This window comes from Dermacentor albipictus, chromosome 1, assembly GCF_038994185.2.
Source record: "Dermacentor albipictus isolate Rhodes 1998 colony chromosome 1, USDA_Dalb.pri_finalv2, whole genome shotgun sequence".
NCBI classification, from domain to species: Eukaryota; Metazoa; Arthropoda; class Arachnida; order Ixodida; family Ixodidae; genus Dermacentor; species Dermacentor albipictus.
The window spans coordinates 226,174,915-226,200,857 of NC_091821.1; the positions used below are offsets into that span (position 1 = coordinate 226,174,915).

Below are 25,943 nucleotides of genomic sequence, written 5' to 3' on the forward strand. Positions count from 1 at the left end.
AAAATGGTCCCAAATTTATAACAGTTGCATTAGTGTGACGTTTTCCGCCATGAATTTCTCCTTGAGGTGGACAACCTAAAGATATGAAGAGTTCTGTGTTCCACAGAAGGGTACCTAAAAATTTCAGTCAAAATGTTCAATGAGAGTAATTTCAGCGTTTTAGGCGAGAAAAACAATATGAAGCTCAGTCCCTACTCCGAACGGCGCCGTTGAGCAGCCACCCGAGCGTCTTCACAACAATACGCACCTCGAGGAGGCGGAAAAGTTTGTGCACTGACCACGTCTTTTCGCAAAAAAGGCGTTGCAAAAGTGCTGGAGACTGGTGTGATACCGTTTATTCAACAACGTTCAACTCCTCTGTCGATGAATACGAAGTCAGCCCCACACAATTCACGGAGTGTGACTATTGGTGGAAGGAGTGGAATAGTCGCGTACATGTGACTTACACAGCTCTTTCGTAGCATGGCACTGGTTTGATCTAGAATGCAATTAGCATTATTTGGGAACCTAACCCACTTTCCGGTTTGTCCGCTTGTATTTAACCTCTTTTCCGTCAACTTGGAAAGCTGGGGAATTAGCGATGTTAAGCCCTTGTAGCCCATGCTCCTCGTAGTCGAAGAAGGAGATGCTTTAATGGTTGACTTCCCATTAGAAGCTGCCAAATGATACAGAAAAGAAAATTTACCGATGATTACGATACTACGTAATGCGAACTTTGAGCGCCGCTCCTTAGGTGCTTTGAATTCCACCGGTTGCGTCGCTCATTGTTTAGAAAGAAAGCGTGAACACGGGAACGCGTGGCTCACGCGCAGCGCACTCTTCAACGGCGGCGGCGCAGGCGAAGCAGCGCATGCCAGCGCTTCGTCTCCATATATGGTATCGGTGGACGCGCTCGCCGCATGCCTTATTAATGACGTCATCGGCGACCGTGTGACGGTGCACGCTACTGTAGGACCATCACGTAGCGGCTCGCCGCCGTGGAGCCCGTCTCACGCGGCACTACGCTTTCCTCTTCGCTCTGTCGCCATCCTCTCCTCCTCCGCTTTCATCCTCGCGCTCTCTTCGCTATCGGCGGCTTTCATCCCCCGCTGCGCTTGCATTTCTCCGCAAAGTTCGGGAATTTATGTCTCGAAACTGGTGCCACCTTGAAAAATTTGTTGAAAAAATTGAAAAGTCGATCCGCCTTGCGAACTCCACAGCTATAATTTGTAAATTGCAATACGGACCATAATGTAATTAGCTGAAAGCTTAATTAGTGAAGTTTTATTAATTGGTCGATTTTGCATCTCAATTTTTCGTGCAAGTTTTGTCTGAGCCGCTTCGAGTAGACCAGCTCATGAACTAGAAATCTAATATCTGCCACAGGCAACTTTTAAAGATTTGTGAAAGTAATTCGCTGAAACACCCTGTGTGTGTGTGTGTGTGTGTGTGTGTGTGTGTGTGTCTATATATATATATATATATATATATATATATATATATATATATATATATATATATATATATATATATATATATATACGGTGATATATATACGGCGACAGTGCACAGGGAACACGGACTTAATTTTTTTCCTGTTACTCTGCAGTCCCTGCCACGGATCGACTGCTGTGAAGGGCCGATTCGTCCAGCAAAGACGGCTGCTATCTGATCATCTTCGGACATCGTTCGGGTGGCTACCTGGCGCATGCGTGCTCCATAGAGAAGTTGGCTACGACGGCGGCGCCACACCAGCGTACTTAAGGAGGACGACAGCCAACTGCGACTACAGTTCGGCGACAGTGCACAGGGAACACGGACTTAATTTTTTTCCTGTTACTCTGCAGGTGAGGCTACTTGCTATCCTCAAACAAATCCTTACTATCCTTGCACTGTTGCCGAACACAACGTGCGCCACGAGTGTCGTATTGTTTCTCGTTGATCGAGAGCCTACTGTGTGCTGTGCTTGTATCCTTACCCCACTTCTCTTAGCTGCCCGCTTTCGACCTAGTTATGACTAAGGACGCCAAAGATTTTTTTAAGGCCCTTGATGACTTGAAGCGCGAACTTCGGGCTGACCTAAGGGCTTTGAAAGAAAGTGTGAAATTCTGCAGTGACACATGTGATGGTGTAAATGATATCAAGCAAGAGTTAAAGGAATTGCGAAAAGAATTTCAAGGGTTAGTGAAAAGAAATGAAGAACTTGTAGCCGAGAACCGCAAATTGAGCAACAGAGTCGAAGAGCTGGAACAGCATCAGAGATCTAATAATCTGGAAATCAAGGGTGTGCCAACAGAAGGAGATGCTACAGAGGTCGTTAAGAAAATTGGCGTCTTCTTGGGTGAGCCAATCGTTGACACAGATATTGACATTTGTCATCGCGTCGCTGTACACAACTCGGAGGAGAAAAACATAGTAGTTCGTTTTGTACAGCGTACCAAGCGAAATGTAATCCTGCAAAAAAGCAAAAAACAAAGGATAACTACGAAAGACGTTGACTACGGAGGAGAAGCTTCTCCGGTATATGTGAATGAACATTTGACTGTCTTAAACAAAAGGCTTCTGGGGGCTGCGATAGCCAAGAAAAAGTCTGCAGGATGGAAGTTCGTGTGGTGCTCTGGAGGGAAAATTCTTGCTCGAAAAGACGAGGGCTCGGTTGCTATCAGAATTGCTATAGTCGGATACAACTTTAGAAAAAAGGGGGCGTTTACTCCTCCGAGGCGGGTGCACCAATGGGCGCGCATTCTGGACCGACGTCATGCGCCGGACGGCCGGTGACTTCGCCGCTTCGGTCATCTGGGCGGGGCCTCCCCTTTTTTCTAAAGTTGTATCCGACTATAGACAGTCTGATCTGGAGAACATAAACTAAGGATAATGGTGCACCCACCTGTTCGACACACTTCAGAAAAATGATGGCAGTACAAAATGATTGCCAGTACTACGATTGCCAAACTTTTAATCAAAAGCACAGGTCAAACAAAAGACAATTTTCAGTAATACATATAAACATGCGAAGCCTAAAAAACAAAGTGGATAGTCTTGAGATACTTCTTCAGTCCCTACACATTAATTTTTCTTCAATAGTATTAACAGAAACTTGGCTAACACACACAGACATGGCACCGCATCTTCCTGGTTACAAGTGCGTAAGCCTTAGTAGGGATATAAAAAGGGGCGGTGGTATAGCAATTTTTATAAAGGAGAGTGTACATTATGAAGTGCTGAGCGACCTGACTAGATGCGATCAAGTTATTGAAAGCCTGTTTGTCAAATTGTCGAACGTCACTGTTGGCGCGATCTACAGACCGCCAGCAGGCAAATCGATGGAATTTATCGACTTCATCGACAATGCTCTTCGCACTTTACAGACTGTAACAAAATCATTTATGCTTCTCGGTGACGTCAACATAGACACCATATCAGATAGTCCATGCGCAAGAGACTTTCATGACATACTAAATTCCTATGCCTGTTCTAATCTGATATCACTGCCAACCAGGGTCACAGTAGATACTGCCACGTGTCTGGATGTGTGTGTTACCAACATAGATGATGCAAATGCTACGGCTGGTGTTCTCAGATATGACATCAGCGATCATTTGCCAGTGTTCTGCTTGGGCTTTCCTTCCGAGAAAAATAATGTTTTTCCTCAAGAAAAAATTTTGTATCGAGCAATAACTAATGATACCTTGATGACGTTTCATAACTATATAGCAGAAGAGAACTGGGATGATGTGTTCAAGCAACGTAACGCCACACTGGCTTACCAGGTCTTTTTGATGAAATTTCAACATTGCTACGATTTGGCCTTTCCACTCCGAGAAAGTACTCGGAAAAGTAAACGGATTAGAAAACCATGGGTTACTAGGGAGCTGCACAGAAGAATAAAAGAGAAAAACCGAAAATTTCAACGGTTTCTTAAAACCCGAGATCCATGTGTACTGAATGAATTCAAACAACTGAGAAATAAATTGAACTCGGATCTAAAATACGCAAAGTCTAATTATTTCCAAACTAAATTCCAGGATGTTCAAAATGACGGCAAAAAGACATGGGAGCTACTAAACAACATATTAGCAAGAAATCAAGCTGACTGTGGTGTGAAGGAAATCTGCATTGACAATGTGCTTCTAACTGGGAACAATTTAGTAGAAGCTATGAATCAACATTTCGTTAAAGTAGGTGTTTATTCAGGACAGCATGGCACTTCCAGTGACTGCGTACATATAAATAGCTTGATGGAGTCAATCATACTTGCCCCTACAACGTCTCATGAAATCGAAACAATAATAGGAAATCTAAAAAACCAAGTCGCTTGTGGAGACGACGGGATAAAAGTTTTGCCTATTAAGCATGTGGTAAGCTTGATAAGCCCCATATTATCGCATATAATAAACCAGATGCTTCTTAGCGGAGATTTTCCAGATGATTTGAAGATCGCAAAAGTTACACCTGTCTACAAAGGCGGTGGTGAGACCAACATTAATAATTATAGGCCCATTTCAGTTCTGACAGTGTTTTCAAAGGTATTTGAATACGTCATCAATCACAGGCTAAGCGGTTTCTTTAATAAACACCGAGTAATAACAGAAGCTCAGTACGGCTTTCAAGTAAACAAATCAGCAGAGATTGCTCTCGTTGACATAAAAGATAAGATAATTGAAAATATAGAAAAAAAATTGCTCACTCTTGGCTTATTTATAGATTTCAGCAAAGCCTTCGACACTGTTCAACATAACATTTTGTTAAGAAAATTAGAAAAATATGGTATTAGAGGAGTAGCAATAAAACTAATCCGGAGTTATCTAGAGAAACGTTATCAATATGTACGTGTTAACAATTGGTCCTCCAGCAGACTCGAAGTACAACAGGGCGTTCCCCAGGGCTCTATTCTGGGACCCCTACTTTTTCTTATTTATATAAATGATATTATAGCAATACATGGATCCCCGCAATTAATAATGTATGCAGATGATACCAATGTTTTTTTCACCGGAGAAACCATGCAATCTTTAGAGACGTCTGTTAATGACTACTTATTACAGTTATCTGCATGGCTTCAAAGAAATCGCTTGAGTCTAAATATAAATAAAACAAAGTACGTCATTTTTAAGCCAATCAATAAACATGACTGCTACCCGGTTAACATTAGATTTGAAGGACGCTTGCTGGAACAGGTTACTGAACAAAAGTTTTTAGGTGTCTGGTTTAACCACAATCTCTCATGGAATACTCACGTTATTCACCTAAAATCAAGCCTTTCTCGCACCATTGGGTGCATTTACAAAGTACAACATCTAATACCCAAACGTTTAAAGCAGGCACTATACTATTCACTGGTTTACTCTAGAATGAGCTATGGAATCTTGACTTGGGGAACAACAACGGCTACCAACTACTACAAACTTAATGTATTACAAAAGCAAATGTTGCGCATACTGGAAAATTTTAAAGGCAACAAGCAGTTATTGAGAACACATCGATTATTTACCAAATATAACATGTTGAAGGCTGACCAGGTGTACTACTTTAAGCTATTGCAATGGATCAATAAATACAAGTTACATATTTCCGCAGTACCCAGCTCAAATTCATACAGTACCCGAAACCCAAAACGAAAAATGCCGCAAGTTAGAACCAACTACGGAAGGCAAGCATTATCTTTTCAAATAACCAATGCTCTGAACAGAAGAGATATGCAAGTCGACTTTAATAAAAATGTACATACATTTAAGAAATACTGTAGGAAGTTTCTTGTGAACAGTGACATTATGTTTTCATTATTGTAAATTACCTCACAAAGTGCGCTTTGTTCTCCTTGCCATGCTTCTCTCAACTAGTGCAATTTTTATACACGGCTGTGAAATTGTGCTTGGTTATTGTGTCTTGGTTTTGTGATGAGTGCCATGGCTATGAATGATGTTGTTGAACGTGCCGACTGATAACTAAATTGCTTTGTTCTGTATTTACGTTGCAGCCATTATGTTGCGCATGTAAATATTTTTTACCAATTATTTGCTGACTTCATATTCGAGCAGTGACTAGTCTCCCTTTTTAATATTGCCCACTGTCTGAACCTATGTCTGTCTGACTGAACTTTGTTGATGTATTTGGTCTGTGTTTATTGTGCAAGGGAGCCGGGGCCCTTGTCAGGCGCTCTGTCGCCTTTAGCCTCTGCCCCCTCTTAGACTGTGTCTGAGGAAATAATAAAGAAAGAAAGAAAGAAAGAAAGAAAGAAAGAAAGAAAGAAAGAAAGAAATATATATATATATATATTGCCATATGCCATTGCCATTGCCATTTGCCATTGCCAAAGAACCCCAGGTGGTCGAAATTTCCGGAATCCTCCACTACGGCGTGCCTCATAATCAGAAAGTGGTTTTGGCACGTGAAACTCCATAACTTAACTCATATGCTTTGCTCTAAGGGTAAAATTCTCAGTGGCTGTGGTGTTGGGCTGCTGAGCACGAGGTCGCGGGATCGAATCCCGGCCACGGCGGCCGCATTTCGATGGGGGCGAAATGCGAAAACACCCGTGTACTTAGATTTAGGTGCACGTTAAGGAACCTCAAATGGTCAAACTTTCGGAGTCCTCCACCACGGCGTGCCTCATAATCAGAAAGTGGTTTAGGCACGTAAAACCCAATAATTTAATTTTTTAAGGGTAAAATTCAATAAAGCTCAGGCAAACAAACTTTTTTTTCGCAAAAAAAATATGTTGTGAATGCACAACACGTACGTTTGGCATGAAATGAACATGCTACGTCACGAACGTGAACGCCCCCTCCCTTTTTTTTTAAGCGAAGCTTTAATTTGCGGCGAACCTCGCCGGGTTTCGTGACCGTGGGTGCGGCGGCCTGGCTGTTCCCTAGCCGAAGAGGCCAACCAATCACCGCGGTGTATGCGCACCGCGCGCGCTGCTGGATTCCATGCACCGACGCCAGATGGCGCTCGCTCCCGCGCATCCGCGGCAGTGGCACTGCATTAGCTTCTCTACAATGCATGGATAAAGCATTCCGTATCACTCTGTGCGGACATTCAATAAACACAAGCTCGTGTTTCGGCTCTTTGTGCATTCACACAAAGCTTCGCTGTATGTAGATTCGGAGTCGTTGGATCTGCTGCACTTTTTAACCGCCACTCAGTTTCTCCATGTAAATGAAAAAAAAGAAACCATCTCCTGATATTCTATGTGGTAAAAACTGCTTTTCTTTGCGTAAACGTAGAGATTAAGATGACGTCATGTGGCTGGTTGCCATACTGCATGGCGCTGCATCCAAGATTTTTTGGTCACTTGGCAGTACTCGCAACGTACTTACGCGGTTATTTTTCATAGCCTGCGACAACACAACTGTCTGTATCAAATTAGCACCAACTTTCTTAAAATCTGGGGGCAAGAGTACGATTAAACCGCCTTCACACACTTGCGCATGCATCTGACATCGTATCAAGGGTGAATATGTTACGTAATCGCTTCCTAGTTGTATTTGAAAAGGATTGAAGGCAATGCGCAATATAATGTAGAAGAGGTCATAGGAGGCTATACCGGGTGTTTCAGCGAACACTTTCACATTTTTTTTTATTTGCCTGTGTAGCAGGTAGCATAACTCTAGTGTGAAGGCGGACATTACTTGCTCCAAAATTTAAATGTATAATCGAGTTAGTAACCAAAATTCACTAATTAAGTTTTTTAGCTAATGACATTATGGCACATGTTGCAAGTGACGAATTATAGCCGGGGAGTTCGCAAGGAGGATCCGCTCAGAACGAATTCTCAGGATGACACCAGCACCCGAGATATTAATTCCCGAACTTTCCGGAGAAATGCGTTGGCGTTGCAGTTACTTTTGTGTTTCATTGCATAAAATGCTATTTTGTTCAGAAACTAAGTATACCAAGTTCAGTATACTAAGTATATTCAGAAACTAAGTTCATAAATTAAGCATATCTCGTAAATGGTGTCATCCATACAGTTCTCTTCAAGGCTTTGCAGTCTCACCAGCTAGAATTTCTAGATTGCAGTACGTGCCATAGGGTAATTAGTTAACCCATGGATATTTGTTAATTAGTCGATTAGGCATTTAATTTGTGTGTGTGTGTGTTCGTGCGCGCGTGTGTGCGTGCGTGCGTGCGTGCGTGCGCGTCCGCGAGTAGACCAGCTCATCTACTACAGTTGCGCTACCCGCCACAGGCAGTTTTTTTTTTTAATTTTGAAAGTGTTCGCTGAAACAGCCGGTATAAGCCTGCTGGAACCCAGCAGCGCGCGTATGGGCCATGTGCGAGCGGTTGCTACGAGTCGCGGCCAATCTCTACGACGAGGTGAACGCGGCGAGTTCACTGCCGGGATACGCTGCCTCGATTTCGGCGCTTGCCGCATTGCGTTTTCGCCAACCCCGTCCACACTGGAACGTGGCAGCCGGAAAAGCAAGCCTGCGACATCGTGCTTAGCAGTGAAACACTATGTGTTCGCTGACAGGGCTAGATTAGTTAGAAATTTAACAGGGTTAGATCTTCTCTCGACGTTTTCGCAGAACAAGGCCAAAGTCCCTTCCTTCCATATATCGTAACAAAAAAAGTGGGTGTCCGCATAGAGCCATTACAATCGGCCTCTTTGCGAGCGCCGTATTTTTCAGCTCGTCATTTCCCCTTGAATTTTATTCTACGCGTGTTACACGCCTTCTTGGACACTTTATTCAAATGCTTCGCCAGATGGCATCTTATAGCGAACTTCGAACAGTCCAAGTTCCATTAATAAAATCAGTGTCAGTCACGTAAGTCTTGTTGCCGGGCATGTACCACATATGTGAGAGCAGCAGGTTCTTCAAATGCGAATGAAAATAAGTTGTTTGGGCAAAATGTCAAAGTGTATTAAAATGATGAACCTTAAAGAGCTAGCGTGCGTAGCCCAATGTGCGTCACCAATATACAGTGAGCTCCTTTTTCTTCCTTTTCTTTTTACTTCAAGCACTTTTTTATTTAGGTCTAAAAAGTTGGCGCGAATTACCTCACCCAGAATTAATTATCTGCCCAGGCCGGCATCATTTGCAAGAAAAACAAAGCAATTCATTTACCAATTGAATTACAATAATTAATTTAGTAGCTACTAAATCTGCGGCACATTCTATATTGACAAAGTCTAGGCAATCGTCATAAATATCTACTGGCGTGTTTCTGCTAAAGGTGGGCCAATTGATGTAAACTTTTTTCGAATGCGAATAATTTGAATCGAATTATCGAATAGTCATACGCAGACACATGCATTTACAGCAGGAATATTTATTTTTGCGTAATTAGGTAATGCTCCTGTACTGAACAGCGCAATAAAGGACAGCTAACGATAAAGAACAAATGATTTTTTAAACGCATGATCACTAATGGTCAAAAAAGAACTGCTCAAGTAGCCTTACAACACATTTAGAGCCTCGTTGCAAAAAAGCCTCCCAAAACAGGATGGCTCTTGTATGACTACCTTTCCAAAACGCCAAATAATTGGTTGCCGAAAAAAAAATACCAGACTTTGTGAAAAAAAAAATAGAAATGTTCCTGAATTGCTTGTGTGCCGTAGACGCATGTAATAGACGCTGTTGAAAAGAAAACATCAAATATTGTAGCGTAAAAGACGACATTGCTACATGGCTAGACTGCCAAAAACACTAAATGACAGACTACAAGAAAAATGGCAGGCTGTCATCCAGGCTTTCACCGCGAAAGCCAAAACAAAGCTTTCATTACCCATTTTGTTTCTGCATGGCTTCGAAACACTTCGCTATTCACTCCTGATAATTAGCGATACTTTGTTTAGCAGATGCAGAACAGTAACCAGACAAAGATTCGGTTGTTGCGAAATATTTCGTCGGTTAGTTTTGGTACATTCGGAGACATCGAAATAGTTTCTCTTAGTTTCTCTTCGAATACGAATAGCTAGTGTGCAGTGTTCGATTCACATTCGAAACTTGGAATATTTGCCCGCCCCTAGTTCTCACATTTCAAAATGACCACATAGGCTCAAATAACTGGCGTCGAATTATTCGTTTACTTGATTACGCATGCAGCGCCGCGAAGGGTGGCTATCTTCTGCATACAGCTCCCTGATGTGACTCACCGAGCTGGCAGAATGCGAGCTGTGCCATGTGCGCGCGACTATAGGATATATGCCCTATGACATATATATACAGACACACACACACTCAATACGAGGAGGAGCGACAGAATTTGACTGATGAGCTTGCGTGCTTCGACAACCAACCGTTGTCAGAGGACGTCAGTTTAGGTCCTTGGCGTGACGTTAAATTGCTTTCGGTTCTCTTGCAAATTATGTCAACCTGGGCAGATAATTGATCTCTAAAGGCATGATTCGAGTAAATTTTTTAGGGCGTTAACAAAAAGGCTCAAAATAAAGGAAGTGACTCTATAAGCAGCCACGCGATGAATTCGGGTATTCAATATGCCACCAATGTATTTAAATGCCGTTGAAGCGACCCACTTAACTGATTTGCCAGAGCATGGAAGTAGACCAGTCATACTTTTACAAACAATACTTTAAAAACTGGTGGTCGACACTCTTTCACCGAGTAGAGATAGGGAAAGTTAAAGGAGTGCTGGCATGACATTTTCGACTTGCCATTTGTTGCTTTGAATGAAGGTCGTAACCTTCTAAACCATAGAAAAAACATTGGCGAGTGCCAGAGTGCCCTGAATAATTTACTACAATATTTTTTTCATCCGGAAGAATTTGCCTCGAGGCATAAATAACAACAGAAAGTTAAATGAAACTTTCCAACTATTCATCGTGCAAGAACTGCAACAGTGTCTCTTCAAACTTATTGTGCATCACCCAGCGCTCGTATAGCCTCTCGTAAATTCTTAAGTCTGGTCGCCCGCGTTCCAGGACACATCCAAATCAGGGGTCGAGCATCTGACGTTGACACACAGGAGGCGAGTACATGGCGCCACTATAGTGTAACAGTTGCTTATACGACGCAGGTTCGATTTCCGTGCCCTGGATGTGGATGCGTCACGGCGTCACGATAAACGTGCTCCGCTCCGTTCCTGCGACCGCTGCGGATGCCACACGCGAGCGCAGGCAGAAGAAGCTCGTGCAGCACTCCAGTATTTTTTTTTTATTGGCAACACCACCATACATAAAACCTTACTGCTCGGCAAAATATTATTGTGTAATGACGCCGTGATAACGTCTATGTATGGCATTTCGAGACGGCTTTAGTAGATCGTTAAAGTATACGTGTTTCCCAACCTTCATATTTGCCATGTCGGACCATTCTGCGTGCGAGAAGCACTTGGAAAAGTTACTACAACCCAGAAAACATATGTCACTAGTCGTTGAAGCGAGGCCTACGCAAAAGAAGAAGAAAGACGAGGAAGAAGTCTATTTGCCGTCGGGCCGCCGTAAACAACAACACATTGGCAATATTCCTCGGAACACGAAACAAAACGAGCAAGGAATAGAGGAGTTGCAGACCCAAACGAGATTAGGTGGGGGGTGAGGCATCGCTAACAGACCAGCGATTGAACGATCCCGCACTGCGTTGTGTATTTTTCAAGAGCAAGCAACGTTCTTTTATATCATAGCACGAAAAGATATCGCGAACGTAACACAAAAGGACAAGGTAAAAAAAAAAAGAAGTGATTGGCGTCACTATGTTCATGTTTGATGCCGACAAACTGCCGGTCAATCCAATCCTATCAATACCTGCCTCCACGGCTGTCGCCTGCTCGTCTCCTTGTCTGCTACCCTAATCGTCTGCTAGAAAAAGATGTCGCAATGAAAAAAAAATTCGCGTTTCTTCAGCTGCTGTGTAAGGTGACAATACTTTAATGTTTTTATGCGAAGAGAGCAATCGAGTCTTTTCATATCTCTGCTAACTATAAATCAAAAGAGTGAAACATAATGTACGTCAACAAGGAAAGCACTTGTTCCTGTTGAAGTTGTGAGGCAAACTATCTTATATTACAGCAGCTTTGCGCCCTTTGTTCAGATTGATTAGGAATATACCGTGTACTACACATTTTCCTTCGCTACTAGCCCAAATAGCAAATCTACCGTGAAAATTCAAGAGAAAGGTGTCTTTATAGGGAGATGTAGCGGTTATAAAAGGCAGAGCCCAGATATACCTAATATTTACTGAGAACAATTTGTTTCAAGCTAATGTGAAACTGCACTGAGAAATAAGCACTGCGAAGGTTATCTTCAGTATCAGCAGTGTACACTAATTGCCCCTTACAGCACGCAAACTCTTCCGGTCAGTTTGAAATGCGCGTAGCCACCCAGAAAATTGCTGTTGTCCGCTTATAGTATGACCGTAACTGTGAAAGGCTGTGTAGCTTTCCTTTTGTTCAAATCTGTTTTCGAACAGCACAAGCACAGCTTAAAATTACCTTGTTGAAAAAAGTTAATCCCACAATACAAAAAAAAAACACAAGTACAGCATATTCAGCACTTCTTGCAAACGCGTCACAGGTGGCATGCTAGTAAAGTAAATAAACCTCTTGGACTCTTCCTGTGCGCTGAAAAACACAAATATGTTGTGAATCAAACGCATGTGATATCACAAAAGATCTCACCGGCAGTGGCCTAAAGAGCATTCTGTCGTGTTAAAAAAAATAACACCTATATACGCATATCACATTGTAAAGAAGTTTACCAGTGCACTGTCGACGACTCGGTTACGGCTCGTAAGAGAGGTCTCGACATATACCTTCAAAATGTCCTCGCTGGAATGTATTTTCTGCTAACATTTTAGGGTTGAGACCTGAGTTATGCTATTTCTTGCACTGTGCGTAAAATATTGGAGCTTCGTCACCGTTCTCGCATCGCGTGACCTCCAAATTGCGCGTGTTTGCGGCGGTAAGCATAACAAGGGAGCTCTCATGGCGTTCTTTTGCTTCGCGAATACACTAACGCGATATGGCTTGTGTTGCGCAAACATTTGTTCAAAAGGGAGTCGTTCGCTCACACCACTGCACAGTTCGTACGTTGGAGAGATTCGTATGAACACACGCTGGCTAATGTTACAGCGAACACATTAATGAAGACGACCGGCCAGCGACAACCAGTTCTTGTGAGTAAAAAGCTTTGCGAGTTTCGGCCTAGATTCCGGACTGGTGCTCATTCTTGGTGCAAGCTAGTTCACGCTGATCAGGTCGTGGCGTACTATAGTGTGTACCGACAAGGCTAGCGAGGGCTTAGCAGCATTTGAAGCATATAGCAATCTATTGTTGCATTTCAATTAGAAGTCAAATTGTGGTTGTTGTTTTTCTACTGTACTTCGTACTTTATCTATTGCTCATCTGAACGCATGAATCTATCAACGACCTCACGAACGTTAGATGCTGATAGGAAAACCGCCAGCGTCTAACGGACTGGCATTGCAAGACACTGTCGACACCACTTACCTGGTGTGTAAAGCTCGGGAGCGAACTGCTTGGAAACGCTGCGTGCCACCTCTGCATCGTCCTTGGCATGCAGGGCTGCAACATCTGCCTGCTCAGCCTTGCCCCTTGCCGTTGCCGTCCTGCAGAAATGTCGACAGGCGTCAATGCAGAGGGAAAAGTGGGCCGTTATGCACAAAGTATCTGGAGCAAAGGAATTCGTACCTGCCGAGACAATACCTCGCCGAGAATGGCCTAGATCGGCAGCAAACAAAAACTAAGCGGCTGCAAGTGTTCGTCAGTCTCTCCCTTTCGTTTGACCAATGTCACTCGGTCGCGTCTTCTCCTGAAATCACGCTAAATGGTATAGCTTCAGTCGAGTAGAACTTGTTGCTGGGCGAGTTGGTTGGGATCTGATGAATACATTGTTGCACCAAAAATAAAAATAAAGACTTAGGAGGGAGAGTATATCTGTCGTTTCATACTCTCCCTCCTAAGTCTTTATTTTCCTTTTTGGCACAACAATGTGTTCATTATTGGTATAGCTTCAATATGGCGAACACGCGAGGACAAGCGTAGCAAGAGCTCTTATTAACGATCCAGTTCCGCTGATGCGGAACCCAGTTAAAGTTGGGAGGGTTTGTATTTAAGCGAAGCTTCTTTAGCGAACCCTCTCGGACTTGCCTGACCGTGGCTGCTACTGCATTGCCGAATAGGCGAGTACCACGCGTCGCGTATCACGTCCGCGCGAGAACATGTGCGCGAGCACCAGCAGTTTACATTAAGCCACGAACGGAAGGGGAAAACGGGAAAAGAAATAGTCGTGAGCGACGACATAGTTGCACAGTCATGCGCTTAAGCATGACTGTGCATGATTAAGCAGACATTAAGCATTATTTTTTTCACATAGGACGAACGTAATGGCAGTTTTAACAGCGGAACGAGTTCCGTCTAATTTTTTGGCATGGGTGCATCTATCGCTCTTTGCCATGTCTCGTAAAGTTAGAACTAGAAATTAGCAGGACCGCAGCTTCGGACCAAACGCGAGTTTCGACCAGCGCTTGTGTTGGTCAAGACACAGAAGAAAAAAAAAAGAACTCCTTTTTCGAGACGTTGGAGCAGGAGTGAGGCTCACCGCTTGTTCGTTTCCACTTCTCCTAAGTCCCCATATCCGATATATCTCTCCTCTGTTTTATCCTGCATTTGCATAAAGCCCATAACTGTGTGCTGCAGTCAAGCGACGCTGGTTTCCAGTAATGCACCTCCATCCACGCGCCACCGCGCGCGAGAACGCGTATGGGGGGCTTTAGTTTCCGGCTGCCATAGTCAGGGATAGGCACGGGAAAGTACCCGGTCGCCTGCTCCACCACGTGATTGTATCTATTGTGCTGTTTCTCCAACGTTCCTTCACTGAAATTACGCAAGACGACGTACTGCAGTGTGCAGGTATGCAAGTAGTGCGTCTACATTGACAAATTACTACCTTTTCTGTTTGTTTCTATGTATACGCGCCGCCCCGCCTGTGATATGCATGTTTCACCGAAGTGTATTCGAGCGAAATCAGACTCTTTGGGAGATACTAGAAGTAACTAGTGGCGTGCACATCAACCAAATAGGTCACTTTTCTTTAACAGAGCTTAACATCTCAGAGACGCGTTCCGACTCATTCATCAGGGGTGACTTCGTGAAGCCGCAGATACTTTCTACGGATTTGACGTGCGAACCTGGCTGCGGTTTTCGCGGAACGTGACCTTGTGCAAGATACTGTAGGATTCCAATGACCATCGGGTTCTGCTGGGTTCTGACATTGGTCTCCCATTAATAAGCTTAGCGTTTTGGTGTTTACTTCATTAGCCTATTCGCAAGCGTTCCACAACGTGCCGTAGGCGCGCCGGAACTCTCGGTGACTGGGACTTGCCCTGCACCGAGCACCCAACACGCGTATCTGCAAGGGACTTGGATCTCAAAATATGAGCGGCTAACGCCCCCCAACTGCTCCTCCCGGCGCACTTCCGACGCCACTGCTTAATACCGCTTTTACTTTCGTCGCGACGCACACTGCAGCCCCCGACTCACCTGGAGATGGCGATGTCGGCTTTCTGCAGCGCGATCTGCGAGGCCCGCAGCGCGGCCGCGACGGCGGCCTCCACTCGCTCGCGGAACTTGGCCGAGCGCAGCAAGAACAGGTGCTTCTTCTTGCCCGACGTGACCAGCAGGTTGTTCTTGTACTTGCCCTCTTCCCGGGCGCCGTCCTTGAAGGTGGTGACGCCGTAGCCGTACTTCTTGTTGTTGTACCACTCGCCCTCGTACTTGAGGCCGTCCGAGCGCTCGGCGATGCCGTAGCCCGAGCGTCGGTCGTTCTTCCACTCGCCCATGTACGTCTCCATGACGTTCTGGTCGGTCATGTCCTCCTGCGAAGCACACCCCGCCCGGAACCCTGACGACGCGCTGACAGCCACGCGGGGCTGCAGCAACGTCTCTCGAAATCACGCTTTCGACGTAAGCGGCGTGCACGCGTCAGAACCCTTGGGTGTGCCAAGGTTAGAACACCTTTGAAATTAATGCAGCCGCTGTCACAGCATGATGGAAGTTGGAGACTCCAACTGGGTGACCACATAAATTAAAGACGATTCGGCTAGCTCTTGCCAATTTTAAACAGCGAGGAGTTATCTCAAGATGAATACGTGTTTTCGGTTAGCTCAGAAGCGATACACCCAACTTAGTAGGTTTAACCTACGACCTCTATGTTGCAGATACTGCGCACTGATTTCTAGTTAATACAAAAGTAGCTGCAAAAGCTAAAGCATCTACAAAAGCTAAAGATATAAATTATAGCTACTATATTTCAACATTCTTTAGTTAAATTTTCGTTGAAACTGCTCCACTCACACGTAGATAACAGAGACATACGCTTGAAAATACCTCAGCAAAATGCACCAACCAATAATTCGAAGCGAGAGAAAAAAAAATGACCACTTCAATATGCGTATCTTGAAACATTTTCTTCGACGCTTTGTTCCGCGCGGTAGGCAGAACGAATGAAGCATACCACATAGCAGTTTATTTGATAATGCAACTCATTGCGCAGTCACAAAAGAAATGTTATGCGTTGTAGTGTACTACACGTATTCGCCTGAAGAGAAACTCGAGCTTAAGGAAGATTGTGGGATGTATTACAGTGAGTACTTGAAATAATTTGCGAGCTGTGCTTCGTAAAAATGAGCAACATGTATCACACAATAAAGAAAAGGCGGAAAAGAGGGCATAAATGGAATCAGTAAATGAAAAGCACTTGCTCAGAACTAGTAGAAGAAGCAAAGGATAAGCAAACAAATAACACCCCAGCAAAAATAATTGCATAAATTCAAGTACGCGATGGTTGCACCGCAAACATGTAGCATTCTGATCTGTCTGCGCAACCGTGTTTGAGTTTGATATTAGGACCTTAGTGTTTTAGCGAGGTACTACACGTAGACTAGTTCTTTCTGGCATAAACTGACATTCTGTCAAATTTCATCAAGGATGAATAGATTTATTTTCGAGGCCACGTCCAGAAAACTGCAGGCAAACTTCATGGAAAGCGGGTGGCGATGTTCATGTTAACGTACGTCGGTTACCATCTAATTTTTCGAATTTTTAAGCGTTCGGCAAATCGACCGAGGTTGGTATTGAAAGAACATCGGTGCTGCGTGTTAATGAGAAGGCAAGGTTTTCGCGGCTTCGTCGCGTGATACTTGACAACAGTGTGCTTGTGATCGACCGCGTACGCAAAAAGCGCGCTGCTGTGTAACTGCTGGGGGGAGTGCGCTGATGATGCGGACTGGCTGCGTCCTTTAGATGAGGCGCAGCTATAAGGACCATATGTAGTCGCGAAATACTGATTTCTGCTTCGTGAAGTGGAACGGCCGTTCGCTGCTTGCGCTACTCTTTTTACCGCTGGTCCCTACGCGGCCAGCGATGGCGGTGCTTCAATATCGCGTTGTGAACATTCGTTATCAACTGTAGTCAACACGTTACCTATGGTGACCTTCGTATTACAGCTCACCGCGAAGCGCTACCGAACTAAGCGAACACAGACTACGGGCTACAAATTGCTGAACGTGTTCGGACCCTCATCAATTTCCAAGCGCGAGAGTGAATGCTGAGCCACATGAGCGGGCTAGCGGGGCGAGACAGGATGAATGACTATCGCTCTACTGTACCCTCTTCAGTACCGTATTCTCCTGTAAAGTCTCGTGATTGGTCTCTTCCGTGACGCCGTGTAAACCTAGATTCTGTGTTCATTGAGCGCATTGAAAGCAAGAGAAGACTCTGCCGCACTTGTTAAGCGATGCTTTCGCGTAGTATACCAGTTACCCTTGCTATCTGCATAAGTACTCTTGCTGCATCTAAGCCGCCTATGCTCCACCTTCGTGTCGAGTATGATTCGCGGCATCCATCTTAGAAATTGAGACGAACGTATACAGGAGCCAGGATTGCGCAGCTTTTCTTTTTACTGTGAGACTTTAGTTCAGTCAAGCAGAGCAAGACTCTCAGCTATCCTGTGTTTCGGAGAGTCTTAACACGCAACATTTGAAACAAAATAGATGTATTCTTCAGTTATAAGCGACTCGCTGTGCCAAAGCCTCGTTTTTCGACGGTCTGCGTCTCCCACGTGGCCTCGAAAACATTACAACATTAAAAAAGCACCATTAATCCAGAGTTATCGCTTGAAAAGAAGTTGGCATTACTCGTCAAAAAAGAGCTAGCATAGCAGCTATACAATACATTTGACATGTTAAGGTTGTAAAAAATGACAGCTAATGAAATGCGAATCAAAAGTTATTTCATTCGGGCATCCTTTCGAATGGTAGCAAAATTATTTTAATTAACCAACGCTTGTTTGAAGAAACACACGCAAAAATACGTTAGTAACGCATGCCACACTGACATTAATAAAATGACGTAAGGGTTCTCAAATCTGAATGCCAGTGAAACTTTTTTTTTGTAATTGAGGAACATGCCTTGATGTATCAGTACACCAACAGCGCAGTCAAGACCCGGTGTAACGAAACAGAAAATAATGGTCTAATTATTCTGTCCGTAATCTAGCCGCGCTTGTTATCATGAAAGCCAATAACAAATATACCACCAATGGAAAAAATGAAGGCGGTGTAAAACTTAAAGAAAAAATTAAATCCTGCCCGGCAGACAAAACAAACATGCACACAGCAAACAAACAAATAACCTACAGAACATTCCACCAAACATTCAAACGTGCATGCAGTGTTATGCATTGTTTAGGTTGTTTAAGTTGTATGTAGACCATGTCGCTGAAAACGAAATGTATGATCAACACCGCAACAGTTGCCAATGACATTTATTTTGCAGGACCCCTAACGGTTAGGAAGGACTTCAGAAGCATCAAAGTTGCTTGCGAAATACAGGAACGATGTCGCAAACATGTACTCGGCTCATGTTGATCCACACAATTTCCTGTGAATATCACGACTAAGTAGCACGAGAAGAGGTATAACTTGAAATCTATTAGGTTAGGAAAAGAAAGATTTGAACAGAAGTAAATTTTCTTGCATAATTAACCTTAACGCTTTTCTTTTCAATGATTCCGTGAGGGCGCATAAAGATGAGTAGCGCTTCGCAATCCCGATAATTTTCTTTCTTCCTTATCCACCCTCCCCGTTTCGTGGTAGCAAATGCACCGCACATTCCGCCAGCGCACGCCGGCATGCAGCTTTCTCCGCTATGCTTCACAGTCCCGCAGCAAAGCCAACCTGCAAGCAGCTTTTCAGCGGCGTGTTTTGCCGGACTTTCGCTAGATGGCGCTAGAGTGCCAGAAACGCACGCCGTCCGCCGTTTTTTTGGCGCCATCTGACGTTGGTTATGGCAAACGTGGGAAACGCAGAACGAAAGAAGCAAACGACAGCGTTGACCAAGAGGATAAATCAAAACGAAAAAAAAGCGCTTCAAAGAAGACAAGAAAAAAATTCAAAAAGCGGAAAAAACATGGAACATGCTCGCAGCTTTTACAGGCTGTAGCACGGAAGCTTGTCTCGGGCAAGCAATAAGCAGCCACTGCAGTTAGCCCGTTCTGATATTTATTTTTTTCCTAGCAGCCGTTGCGACGGCATCGAGCCCGCAGGCAGTGCTCGTTATACCGGGTTTCGACCATTGTGCGTCTAGCTGCGCACGCGAAAAAAAAAAAAAGAAACATGCAGAGTAATGGAAAAACAATGAAAAGGCACAAACTTGTGACACGAAGGAGGCGTTTGAATCGGTGTGCGCTTCTGTGAGCCCAGACTGGGCAGACTCAGAGCTGGCCGAGCTCATATTTGAGCCCGACGAACGCAGCGACGAGCCCGAGCTCACACCCCGCTTATCGATGTCGCCTGTGCTGTGCTGCTTCTTGATTCGGAGGTGGAAGCAAAGTGCTCAAACAGTGAGTTCCCAGTGTCCCAAACAAACGGCGGGTCCACGCCATGCAGCGGCACGCGTGTCCTAATACCGCGCCGCTGTGAACGCAACGGTTTGCCGGAGGAAGCCCCCACTTTTCGCCTCCCCAGTTTGAGCTGAAAGCAGTACGAACTTCGGCACACATGGCCACATGCACGGCTCACACAGTAGGGATAGTTGCAGGAGTCATTAATTAATTCACTGTGTCGTAACTAAGAGTTCTTATAGGGCAAGGGTACGTTACGTGGCCTTAAACTGACTAGAACTTTTGTAAAACATAAATGTAACTTCTCTGCGTGTGGAGTAATGTTCAAGTGAGTAGCTTGCCACCAATATATTAACCCAAGAGGTAGAAAAAAAGATTATCTTCAGCAGAAGTCGGGCACTAAAGTTACGCGCATGTCGATGCATAGTATTAGCTACAGTAAACAATTAATTTTCGAAACAAGAAAAAAAAAAACGTTGAGAAGTATTTTCTGCGGGACATGGCTAATGACAATAACAATATATCTCTTAGGGTTATATAAGCTTTTATTCAATGGAATTCGTTCCTGTATTTGCGAAGAAATTTAGTTGTGCGGTTGCACAGCCACTGCCAATAACCTGGTGGTGATGTTTATGCTGCAAGCAGAAAAACAGCAACAAAAGAAAAATAACACGTGAAGCTTTGTCGCGGCTGCTAGTGCAACCAAATTAACACGGCAAGCTGGGCGAGTTGGTGATTGAACATGTTCCTATGGGTGGGCAGCGCAACCTGGACGAAAGAGGAGAGACAGTATACACAATACGAGCGCTCGTATTGTGCACTTCCTCTCGTCTTTCGTCCGGGTGGCGCTGCCCACCCATAGGAGCAAGTGCAACCAAGTGATATCGAAAGCGATCCGCTAGGTTTACGACAAACAGTGGCGCCCATAGCGTGGCAACAGGAACAGACATACTGCGAGTGCGACTTGCGATCCGAATGGGCCCGCCGCCTGTGGGTGGTACTTTGCCGCTTGTCTCGCGCTGCAATACGAGCTCCCCTCAGGAAGAAAAAAAAAAAGATACGACTGCCTGGAACATTTTAGCGAGTGACATTTTATGTGCGATGTCAGGCAGCTGACAGTGAAAAGTTGACACAGAAACGTCCGTCCGTTTCCGTACCAACTCTGGCTTCATAATAAGTTCTACGTTGAAAGTCGCGAAAAACCTTCGTAAGCAGAAAGTTTTCAGCAGTTTTTTGTCACAGTTCTTTTTTATTGTTGTAGTTGCATGACATGATTTTTTGATTTCTTTTTTTACTCGTACAAGTACGCGAGTGACTTTTCGTAGCACTCTGTTTTAACTGTACTATGTTTTTATGCTTTGATAATTATTTTTCTGCTAATACGTTTAGCCTTCAGACCTAGGACTCTTTCGCTATACTGTGTTTACTCTTACTTACTCTGGTGTCCTAGTCTATACAATTATGAGTTCGTCATCCTTAATTTGCATTCGTTTATCCAAAACTCGGTATATGCAAAAAAAAAAAAAAAAGAACGGAAATACCATTCAGAGATGATCTGGACATAAGCAAATTCTTGTACGATCTAAAAAGCGATAGTTATTTTCGTGTGATACTGCAATATGAAATATGGAAATGACCTCTGCCAAAAACTAGCGCCATCCGAATTGTCTTCATTCGCCTACGAGAAGCGGAGGGTGTTTCACCTAATAAGGGGAACGTTTAAGGTGTAGCCAGCTTTCGGTAGTAAAGCAAGATGTTCATCCTGTCGGCATGAAATGCGGGGGACAATGGCCCTTCGGTAAAAAACGGCGGGTGTCAGGTCATTCTTGCTTCACTTAAAACAGGTGTGACAGAGTCACTGCTACCCATCTTTTCCCTTTCTTTCTTTCTTTCTTTCTTTCTTTCTTTCTTTCTTTCTTTCTTTCTTTCTTTCTTTCTTTCTTTCTTTCTTTCTTTCTTTCTTTCTTCTCATTTTTTTTTATGTGCGAAAGACAGCATTTCAGCAGACCTTGATGTTGGATAAACTTACTTCAATTCGCCCATGGCTTGGCTCGATAAACTCCTGCTCCAGGGTGTGAAGTCGGGTCGAGACCAACCCAGCACTTTTTTTTTTCTTTCGTTTTACCGGTAGTGGACACGCATCCTGTCTATCGCCATAAAGTGAAAAGTTGCAGTAGGCCAGTAATCCGGTCATGATGCGGAGAACAACATTTGATCTGTTATACATATGCTCGTATCGCACACCGTGCTGGCATCTGACTCCTAGGGTTGCATTCACAAAGATTTACTAAGTGTATATCCAAGGCCAGCGCCTTAACTAATATGCCGTTTGCTGTCCCAATTGTCCGGCACCCACTCTTACAGGGTGCGCTTGCTTACGAACGGTTTCGCGAATCCTAGCACTACGCTGCTATTAAGTTGCGGTGTTCATGATCTCTCGCGTGTTTTCCGGTCCTGTGCCTTTCTCTTCATTACTTTCACAACTTATTATTTTCTCATTTCAAGGCGGAGGCCGCTGTAGGCTGTAGAGACCAGAGTTACAAGCCAGAGGAAGATGGATAGGGAGATAGAGATGCCCGCTTTTTTTTAGCTTGCATTTCTCACGTGCAAGTTTGCAAGTGTTCAGAAATTTCTTGTTAGTTCCCGCATAGTTGCAATGTTCAAATAAAAATACCGCGATAAGGCGAAGAACAATGGTATAAAATACACAGAACTGCCTCAGTTCGTAATGTTATTGCTTCCTGCGCGTTCTGCTTTGGCGTCGTGATTTCAACAATTCAATCGTTGAATCTGCAGCGCTATCTTTCTTCAATGCTTTCAGTGTGCTAGGTAAAGTGGCATCTCAAGCAGCAAGTGACCAGACGTCCTGAGTTCTAACGGGGCAAGTTCCGCTTTTTCGTGTATGGTCCTACATTTCTGAAGGCGCTTTGTATTGCCCCGTGCCAGCGACCTATACGAAGCTGAAATGAAGAAAACGAAACAAGTGCCGACCAAGGTGAAGAAATTATTAAAAACTTGATGTTTAGGCCCCCACACGGCCATCCATATTCACAATGCATCCTAAGGAATCACAGGACTCCCGTGTGGGAACCGAAACGACAAATTTTTGATAATTTTTGTTCGTCTTGGTCGGCATCTCTTTCGTTTTCTTCATGATTCTACGTGACCTGGCGAGATTACGTCAGATGTTTGACTTCACCAAGCTGAAATACAGCTTGGCGCATTCAAGATAGGGGAGATGGGGAGCTGCAGTTGTGACGTTTCGGAACCTAGGCACTGATGCCGGATTCCCTCCCTTTCGAAATAAAATGTCAGGTGATGTCGACTAATGTTGCCAGTATAGGAGACGCGTATGCAAAAATCTTCTGGTTATCCTAGCCAAGAAGACGAAAGATGTGAGCGCAATATTCTTGCGTCACGTCGGAAGTACACCTGAAGCTTAAATCACAAAGCGTTTTGTTCGTCGAAAATTCTTTGTCATTAGCCAGCCGCCTTCGCTAATCGTATGTCAGCTACCACAATTAGTCTGTGCCTGTTTTTACGAAACACTAGCGTGCGAAATGTCTTGTGATAAAGGCCTCAGATTTGGCCAATACGCACAAGCACAGCTCTTTACATACTTTCCTCGAAGAGCAAACTAGACCCTTTCTAACCCAGAAAATAAGAAGCAAAACTGGTCATTGACACCGAACTCGAAATCAGAACTTCGCTCTCTCACGTCTTAAACATCAAGAAAATTTCTTTTGATTTTTCGTGCGAGAAGTAATGGCAGAAGCTAAAATACAGTTTAATCAAGAGCATTACATCTTTCCCCTACTGTGAGAAGGCTATTGCGTGGAATAAGCAAATTAGCTGAGATATCCTGACCCAGTGCGCGATGCAGTTGTTTGTAACTTCATGCCTTCCATCCTCTTCCGTGACCTCTCCATCTTCACGACGGTTTCACAGACTCACAAACCTGGCCATTTTACTCGAGCAAAGAAATTTGCACGTACGTGCACGAATGCCTCTGGCAATCATCGTTTTGTTGAACGTTCGAACGTTTCGTTCATATAACTCTGTGTGCGTGTTTTTCAGAGATTTCTACGTTTCTGCTTGGTTTGACTCAAGCAGCTGAAGGTCAACGAGACTACACCTAATATATTTTTTATAACAGATGCCGTTTGCTTTAAAAAAAAGTGTTGAACGCATTGAACGCAACAGAACTGTGCACGGGCGGAGTATATACGACTCAAATAGACGCGTACGTTGCTGAATCGTGTCACTAGGAGATCTTTGTTAAAATTTACGTATCTGCCGAAGTCCCTGCACTTATCGTCACAATGCACTTATCTTTTTCTTTGCGCAACTTCCGTAGGTGCCACGAGCGACATATATTGATGAATAAACTCTACAGACGCAAGCGTTCCAGCAAGAATGTAATCTACTGAGCAGCGATCTTCGTCTGGCGTGGCAGAAACGTTCAAATTGTGAAAATTCAGATAAATTCACGAGGCATTGCAACCATATAAACATTAGATAGATAAAACAGCTACATTTGTCAAACGCATAGAGATAACGAACATGTGGTTACATGTGTTTTTAAAGGTGTGAAGTTCTCAGTACCTAAAGCCTAACGCGCAAGAGAGAATTCAGCCATTTTCGGCACCTATACGGTACATCCTTGAACTGATTTATGCTTTTCAAATAAGTAAGAAAGTTCGCACCCTTCTTGGTCCATCTTATGTAAAAAAAAAATAATATATAAATACCAGTGACATTTCCAGATTATGTTCGAGAATTTATTCAGAAAGAGCTTTCTACTTGCATAAGAAAGTGAATGCATTCCGTCGAGTTTCATTACGTTTATAATGCCTACAACAGCTTCTTTTTTCTGTCATATAGTCCCATAAATATAACGGGCGAACTTCTTTATTGCCTTTCGTAACACCACGTTGATACTTTTAAAACTTAACTTTGTTTATATTTGCTTTGTTTATCTTTTCGCCCGCCCTGCTTGGACCTGTACAAGGTTTGCAGCACTGAATAAATAAACAAATAAAAAATTTTATACGTCGTATATGTGTACGATGGCATGCTAAGGAACGTTTCTCTGCCGGATATGGTAATGGCAAAAGGAAGATGTGTGCGTGTGCTACTGGCACACATTTGCTCCGTCGCATAAATCATGCAAGTTTCCCTACAGAGCAGAATTTACCGAAATACCAGTTACTACGCTGCAGTCGTTGCCAACATGTAGCGCAGGCAAACACATGTGTGCGGCTATGTACATTCGTGGAAAATACACATAACAGATTTGAAGCAACAAAAATTCAATAAAGAAAGATAGAAATCGGTTATTTGGATCTTGTGTAGCAAACCAATGGCTGCAGTACTTCAGGAAGAACCTCGAGATATGACATATATGACATTAGCCACTGCAAGAACTGCTTCAACTACGCGCCCCTGCATGCAGCATTTTCTTCGCTCTTATTTCAATGCGCCTAAACGTGTCACGGATCCACAGAACCAGAAACTTATGTTAAAATGTGGTGCGGCTATTTATTTTTTTTGTAAGCACGAGTATGTATAGTGGAAATGGTGCTCGCGTGCCTGCATATTTACGACAAACTTCACAACGCGGTCACGCCGTGACGATGATTCTCGTGCTATGACATCTTTGTACCTTGGGCAATTCTGCCAGGCACGTGCGATCGCAAAAACGCTAAATTGAAAGTTACCTAGACTCTGCGTCACCGAAACCGTCTGGAATCGTAAGAACTGGAGCGGATGACAACCTACAGAGGTCTGAATCTCCGAGGTAGTGTCTCACGTAGTGGAGGCTAGCAACCTGGCCAGCGCCCATGTGCTGACGGATCGCCGCAGCCATCAGTGCAATAGCCTATCTAGACCATGACATAGACTGCCCTTCCTGCTTTTGATTTGCTGTCCTCGAATGCTCGAATTTTGCGACAGCTGATCAGTGATCAAGGGAGTAGGGGAATTCAATGCCTTCATCCCTGTTATAGCAATATGCGCAGAAATCCACGACGGGCAATTACTAAGTATAAATGAATGGCTTAATGAACGAATTGCTCGTTTCGCTGGCCACACTGCTGAAGTACGCGCCCAGCGTTGCCCCATTTCGCGTAGCGAGAAA

At 44.0% G+C, this 25,943-nt stretch overlaps 1 protein-coding gene across 1 annotated transcript in view; it reads right to left on the reverse strand.

Moving 5' to 3' along the window:
• The window catches only part of jp (junctophilin), a 139,830-nt gene that overhangs the window by 23,469 nt on the left and 90,418 nt on the right, over positions 1-25,943 (reverse strand). The window contains exons 4-6 of the mRNA XM_070530947.1: positions 19,615-19,796; positions 15,445-15,779; positions 13,393-13,511 (exon numbers count right to left, since the gene is read on the reverse strand). Of these exons, the coding sequence (XP_070387048.1) occupies positions 13,393-13,511; positions 15,445-15,779; positions 19,615-19,796 (636 nt within the window). The remainder of the gene's footprint in view (positions 1-13,392; positions 13,512-15,444; positions 15,780-19,614; positions 19,797-25,943) is intronic.